The sequence below is a fragment of the Carassius auratus genome, unplaced genomic scaffold (assembly GCF_003368295.1).
Source record: "Carassius auratus strain Wakin unplaced genomic scaffold, ASM336829v1 scaf_tig00216266, whole genome shotgun sequence".
Lineage (NCBI taxonomy): Eukaryota > Metazoa > Chordata > Actinopteri > Cypriniformes > Cyprinidae > Carassius > Carassius auratus.
The window spans coordinates 63,996-71,944 of NW_020528482.1; the positions used below are offsets into that span (position 1 = coordinate 63,996).

Consider the following 7,949-nt stretch of genomic DNA (forward strand, 5'->3'; position numbering starts at 1 on the left):
ATCATTGCACCGGTTACAGATCTGAGCAAGATAAGGAGAGTGCATCGTTCTCTGTTGAAAGCTTGTGTTCAGCGAGAGGTTTTGCCTTTCGAGCAATGCATTGGCAGTGTAGAGAACCAAGAGGATCCTCAGGAGTACGTAGAGGTAGATGATGTTGATTTGGTGATGTTGGTGCCTGAGACTCCTCAGACTATTCAAGGAACGGAGTGTCGAGATGTTGGGCGCTTGGTACAGTCGGGGATCCAAGAGGAGTTGTCATCAGCAGGTATTCCTCCTGTAAGTGCTGTCCCAGTAGAATCAGAAGGTTCTCAGAATGAGGTGGTGGTAGTACCTCGGCGCTCTGGCCGAACTAGGGCAGGTCAGCATTCAAATCCTCATCATCTTCCTCAGGCTGTAAGAGAAGAGAGAAATGGAGCATATGCTAGTTCTGAGACGGTCTCCAACTCTATTTCAGGTTTGTTTAGGCCTTGGAGTTGATGTGGTCAAGGGTTTTCCCATTTCTTTTTAGTCCATCGTCGTGGCGCCGATGCAAAATGGAGGGGTAGATGTGGCAGTTGTTACGTCACCTGCTGTGTTTAGCCAATTGAGGGCGCTCACAGGCTACACTCTAAAAACTGCTGGGTTAAAAACAACCCAATTTGGGTTATTTTGACAACCCAGCGCTGGGTCAAAAAGGGACAAACCCAGCGCTGGGTTATTTTAACCCAACCAGTTGGGTTATCATATTTAACCCAGCCTGCTGGGTTGCCTTTTTTATGGTTTAAAATTACTATATTGAAGGGTTCAAAAACCAGAGCGGGTGTTTTTTTATCACTGTATTTCAGAAGGAAAACTACTGTATTTAGAAAATGTTCGATATCATTTCGCATGTGCTTGATAAGGCAGCACTTGTGAGCTCAGCACCGCTCTGCAGCCGTTACCGGAGAAACCTACCTCTCCCGCTCTTAGCGCCTCCTGCTGGCAGAAAATAAACTCGCAGTGCAGCCATGTGGGGAAACAATGCATTTCTACGTTAAAATTAACCCAAATGGAGCTAGGCATTAAACCTACAAATGTTGTTCATTTTAAATATCACTTTTACACACAAATAATAATTATCAAAAGGAAAATATTTATTAAAAACAAGAGAAAAGTCAAACAGTAACATGTTAGAAGAAATGCAGAAAAGGATGACATTAACAGCTACAGAGTTCATAAAGCATTGAACATTTGATGAATATAACTTAAGATCAAATTGGACTTTGTTCAATTGTATATATTGTATAAAAATATACGAAAACACATACAATAAATTTACAATTAGTTAGGTTTTTTTCCAACTATTCTGGCATGACAGTACACAAATAAATCACAACATTAACTTTGATATTATAACATTTAACAGATGCATGTGTGTGTGTGTGTGTGTGTGTGTGAAAGAATGTGAGCAGGTGTATGAATGACAGAGTGTAAACTCTTCTACTAAACAACACAGAAAAAGCATTTAACTTTTTTTTTTTTTTAATTATACACCTACAGTTTGTTTCATAGTCCATGAATACAGATCATGCATCACGGTCAATTTTCATGATCTCTTTAGCATATCTGATGTAATCATGAAGAAACCCCATCAGCACAGCATCTGACATCTTCTACATCATCCAGGGCAGCGTCCTCCTTTAAAACCAGTGCTGTTTAGGGGAAAGAAGATTCTCCTCTCTGACCAGGATTCATCCCAGTCACCGCCTGCTCTTCATCAGTGGCCTAAGAGAAACACATTTGAAAAATTAAACATTTAATTAAACTATCCAACTTCAGGTAGAGGTGTATTCACATCCGTAAGGATAGGTAAATAATCGGTTTTAAAGTTTCAACACTTTGTGCGGTTGTTTAATGTCTCAGTCCACCACAGTGCTCCAGAATGCTATAATGGCAGCACTAGTGTGAGGACATGCGATATTGTTTGAATAAATATTGCTTTCAGAAAGCTTCTTTACAGAAACATTAAAACAGACATGACATTCACATACCTCACAATATTCATGTAGATGGAGGGCTGCTCTTCAAACCGTTAGTTCACCAAATAATTAAAATGTTCATAATTTACTCTCCCCATGTTTTTCCAGACTCATACAAACTCTGCTCATTTTTTGGAAAACATATGAATATATTTAATATTCTCTTTTTGTGTCCTCCATTGCTGGTCTGAGAGACCAGTATTTTATTTTGAACATACATGTTTGCTATCATATAATTTAAGATGTATTCATATTCACATTACTTCTACAATAACTCTATATTTATGAAGCTTGAAAATACTGATTATCTAAACTATAAATGGATTAACAAATATTATGAGAAAACTGAAAATGTATTAATTTATGTTGTAAAGACAGACAAAAGTCTTATAGGTTTGGAATGACTTGAGGGCAAGTAAATGATTTTTTGTGTGAACTTTACCTCTAAGAGCGAAGACCAAGAATAATGACTCTCCAAATCAGACAACTCCAAAGTTGGTTTGATTTCTGCAATAAAAAACACAGACATCAATGGTCTAAATGAAATGAGCACGTAATCACACTGTTGTTGCATCAAAATGTGAAGTAAACTGGCAGGAGACAACAGAAAAATTTATTTTCTAAAAATAACTTACATAAAATCTCAAAGGAATGATGCTCTCCCATGTCTCTTGCTTTTAACATCTACAAAAACAAAAAACAAAAATTATTTTACTCTTAGTAAAACACAACAACAACTGATAACATGAAATTATGAAGTTTACTTGCCTTAAACGATCTTTCCCTCTCTTCAGAAGAAGCTGAGAAAACCTCCTCCTCACACAAGCAGACTTCTGTGTCCTTAACTCCAGTTATTTTGAGTTCTGCAAAGAGGGACATCAATGGTTTCAATAAAATATTAACATACATACATACATATACATACATACATACATATATATATATATATATATATATATATATATATATATATATATATATACACACACACAGACAGAAATGTGAAGTTAACAGGCAGGACACAGCAGAAACATTAATTTTCTAAAAAAAAAAAGTAATAATAACTTAACTTACATCAGTCTCAAAAGAATGAAGTTATCTTGTCTCTGGATTCCAACATCTAAAAAAACAAACATTATTTTAGTCTTAGTAAAAATAAAAATAACGATGTTATTCTGAAGTTTACTCTCCTTAAACCGTCTGTCCCTCTCTTCAGAAGAACACCTCCTCCTCATCCTCACACAGATCTGTGACTCCTCACACAAACAGCTTCTGTGTCTTTAACTCTCAGCGCGAGGACAATGAAGACAGGAGCTCGACAAGAAATATTACATGTAAAACATACTTTTTAACAGTTACCACTTTAACAGCCTCAAAATAATTATGCTAGTCTTTACTACACAATGCCGTTTCCTTTAGGAGACAAACATACATTCAGTTTAACCGCGAAAAAAAAGACAAATTAACATGAGCGTAACCGTGACCATAACTGTCTATTAACGCCTCAAAAAGTACAGATAATGTAAAATCTTATGTAAATATGACAAAATACATTCACAGACGTTATATTAAAAGTACATCCTCCGTTCAGTAACGTTATATGAGGCAGTTAAGACCTCCGTGTCTGAGGCGAAAACCGCGTCCGTTTTTTTTTTTTTAAATATATATACTTATTTTCAACCCAAACTTGGGTTAAAACATCCCAAAGTCCTATCCAACGCCCTCAACCCAGCAGTTGGGTTGAAAAAACAACCCAGCGTTTTTTAGAGTGTATAAAAAGGTAAATGATGTGCTACCTGAGATACGTCACATGTTGAATTGTTGCGTCGGTAACGCGTTTCCGTCACTTCCGCACTTCCGCCATTCCCTGGCGCTATCAAACATCAAGGTAAGCAGAAAGCGCTTCTAGTGTGTTGGCTGTGGCTCCATTATTTGGTTAATACTAGTGGTGGGCAGAGCGAGGCTTCATGAAACACTGAAACAGTTGAAGCAAAGTGCCGTATTTGTTTCGAGGCTTCGAAACTTTACCGACACCCGTCTCCACGGTGACACCTAGTGGCCAATTGCCCATGTTATCTGAAACAACTTTGACAACAAGCCATTTAAAAATAAATAAAAATATTTTGTTTTCGTTAATGTGGTGATATTTTTAAATCCTATAATAATATCCTATATTATCCTATATCATAATAATAACTAGGTTATTTTGGTCATGAAAAATGAATAAAACAAATAAATCCACATTGGTCTAATTTTTTTTTTTTTTTTTTAAGATTTTTATTCAAAAATATTAATTGCTCTGCTGTGGAAGGGCTTAGCCTACTTCTTTTTTTACTGATAATTTCTCCAGCCTTAGAAAAAATCCTCTCACAATCCTCTTGCTGGCATGCATAGATATTTTTTAGCAAGGACATACAAATGAGGAAAAATCACAGCTCTCTCTTTCCAGTAACTTAGTGGATCATGGGTTCTTGGCAAAAATGCATCTTTTAGGTACTTTTTAACTTCTACTGTGGCATCTGCTGTGGCACTGTGTATCGCCTGGGTTTCATGGATACGACTATCAAAAAGTTCCCATAAACTGTCCTGGGTTTCTGTTGTTGATGTTGTTGTTGATGATGATGATGATGGGCCTGATGTTGACTGTGGCTCTGAATGAAAGTAAAAACAACAATTAGTTACTAAGTCTAAACTGACAGCATATATGAAGTATAAGTCACATAATTATTCAGATGACATAACTCCATAATGTCAGATGAAGAGTGAAACTGCTTACCAGGAGTTGGTGTGTTTGAACGCATCAGCGAAGCACACTCCAGTGTGATCTGCTTTTCAGCCTCCTGGGCTTTGGCAGGATTTCCAAAACCAACATTTTTGAACCTTGGGTCCAGCAGTGTAGCCAGAGCCAAGGCTCTGAATGACTCGTACCCACCACATCTTGAGTGCAGACCTTCTTGCAGGTGTGTGCCTGTTCAAAACACAAGCAAACCATATTGGTTATATTGATAAAAAATAATATGACAGTTGTGGCCAATACATTACATACAGTAGTATGGTCATTGTGGCCTACCTAATTGTGCAGTTGATTCCTGTGCTGATTGGCCTTTTTTCTGCGATAGCTTGTGCTGCAACATCCTGTAAAGTGGTATGAGCTTTGAAGCAGACACTCTAAGTTCCTCTGACAACTCTGTCGTTGCGAGTTTGAAAGGCTGCAGTAGTGACAATGATTCTTGTATAATGTTATACTCAAAACTTGTCAGCGGAGCAGTATCACTGTTTAAATTTGATAGCGCTGCACCCACTGGCTCTCGTTGCTCATACAAGCGCTGCAACATGTCGTAAGTGCTGTTCCATCTTGTGTCCACCTCCTGCATCAGTTTCAGAGCTGGTCTGCCCATCAAGCTCTGCATCTCCACAAGCTTGTCCTTTGCTTTGCAGCTAGATCTAAATAACCCCACTATCTTTCTGGCTTTCTGTCGTATTTCATTGATGAGTGGGGTTTGATCTAGGGCCTTTTTTACAATTAAATTGTGGGCAAAACATGGGACATGCCGAAGGTTCAGTAGCTGGGCACTTAAGATCATGTTGGATGCATTATCAGTCACCATACACTGAACTTTGGTGGTTATTCCCCACTCGGCCATTAGCAAAGCTTTAGCCTCCATGAGATGCTGGGCTGTGTGTGTTTGGTAAAACCTCCTTACACCCAGTACAACAGTTGCCAGCTTTGCCTCTGGTGTTGTGTAGTGGCAAGTAACACCAAGGTATCCGTCCATATTAATGGAGGACCACATGTCAGCTGTAAGGCTAACAAAATCTGCCTTTTTTAGGTCCTCCATTGTCTTCTCCTTAGAAATGTTGTACCTTTCGGTTACCATCGTTTTAAGTGCCTTCCGGGATGGGAGGACATAGCTTGGATCAAGTTTGTTCACAAAAGCCATGAAACCCTCATCCTCCACGATAGTGAAGGGCTGCAAATCCTTTACCACCATGTCTACAAGAGCCTCATCCAATTCCCTCTGTCTGCCTTTTAAAAGAAAATAAAGATAAAAGATTAAAAGTACTTTCACAAAACTAAATTTCAAAAAAAATAAAAGCTTTTTCAAGTTTGGAAAAGTGTATGCTCAGTGTGCAAAGACAGATCAAATACAATATAAAATTACAACAATTAGGAAAACCAAAATGTTGTCTTCAAGCCTATAAAAATATCTATGTAATACAGTGACTAAGTTTGTGAGATGTTACATTTACATATTCAGAGTGAAGCTGTTTTCAACATGATTGGGAGTTTTGGAAAAGATTGACGTTACGTTGTAAGGCTGGTGGACACAAGCCTAAGTCTATTTAAAACTATGGACTTTCTAAACAGTGTTACATGAAGTAGATATTATATCAAACAATGTATACCTTGTTTAGATGGCCCAGCAGTGTCAGTAGCAGGCCTAGGTACAGGGGGAATGTTACCATCCTCTGCACACTGCAAAATGGCAGGATGAGTGCTCCTCAAATGGCGCATCATGGATGATGTATTGTTGAAGTAGGCTAGCTGCCTATCACAATACATACATCTCACTTTATTTGGGGTTTCCAAATGGAAATGCTCCCACACCACAGATTTACGGCATCTCTTCTGTGGAGCCTCCATTTCTCTGTATTCTATTAATGTCTATATATATATATATATCTATCTATGAATCTATATATTTATGAAAGTATATATATATATATATATATATATATATATATATATATATATATATATATATATATGAATCTCTCTCTCTCTCTCTCTCTCTCTATATATATATATATATATATATTAATATATGAATCTATATATAAATTTATATATCTATGAATCTATCTATCTATATATATATGAATCTATCTAAAATCTATATCTCTAAGTACTGTGCTATCTGTCAATATCTAACTTAGCCTATATAAATATGTCACTATATCTATCCTAACTATCTGTCACTGTCTTTAGTTTATCAGTAAATATATTTAACTTAAATGTAACCTAAATATAACTAACTAAATCGCACTATAAATGTCAATAAATCGTAAACGCTATCTCAAAATCTTTCTCCTCTCACAAAAACCCACGAGGTGAAGGTGCATTAACTCCTCTTTTAAACTTTGTGGCAGTTGAGACAGATGTGCGATTGTGTGGTTTGTTCCCGCCCCTGTCAATCAAACGCAGACTCGGCAAGCGTGCCACCTGTCGGTCGAGACACTTATGAAACGCGCAGAAGCTTCGTTTAGCCATAGTCACGTGACATGGGTGTTTTGAATCACAGTTCGGAGCAGTGTTTCGAAACATCTACGCTTCGGGATCTCGACACTGTGTCGAAACGTTAGTTTCGCGTCAGCCATCCCTAATAAAATTGAAGAAACAAACAAAAGAAAAGTGTTATTCACTCATATATTTCAACACCAAATTATGAATTGACTATTATAGCAACAAGTCAGTCTAGTAGATCATGCTTGACAGAAACCGTCATAGTCACTTGACCATGAAGATTAATATTGCTGTAACAGATGTATCATAAAGATACAAATATAACAATGAAACAAAAGTTGAAGTACAAAAGTCAAGGGTCAGGAGCCCAACTAAAGCAAACACTGATCTCCACAATGGTGACGTCAGACGAAACAGTAACATTATCATCTAAATCTCTGTAATTCTCAATAAGATTTTTTCATCTCTGATCTCTGATCTGATAGAAATAAAGTCAGTCTGGTTAGTAATGAGTGAAGTTGATAAAGCTGTTTGTTGATTGTTTAAATCTTCAGTTGATTTCATCTAAAGCTGTGGCTGAAGTCAGTTGTATTTCTTGTGTTTGTCTTGTTTCTTTTTTCTTCAGTGATTCTACTCGTTAACAGCAGCTGTTGATCATTGTCTGAATTCACTAATTAGTTTTCATTCTCTCTGTTAGGTGGACTATA

General features: G+C 37.1%; 1 protein-coding gene across 1 annotated transcript; it reads right to left on the bottom strand.

The window, feature by feature from the left end:
• Window positions 1–4,550: 4,550 nt before the first annotated feature.
• LOC113097416 (zinc finger BED domain-containing protein 4-like) lies at window positions 4,551–6,637 on the bottom strand. Its single transcript, XM_026262659.1, has 3 exons — window positions 6,405–6,637; window positions 5,068–6,024; window positions 4,551–4,965 (listed from the first exon to the last, which is right to left on the bottom strand). Exons 1-3 carry the CDS (start codon window positions 6,559–6,561, stop codon window positions 4,685–4,687), a joined length of 1,395 nt encoding a protein of 464 aa, XP_026118444.1. The 5' UTR covers window positions 6,562–6,637; the 3' UTR covers window positions 4,551–4,684.
• Window positions 6,638–7,949: the final 1,312 nt, after the last annotated feature.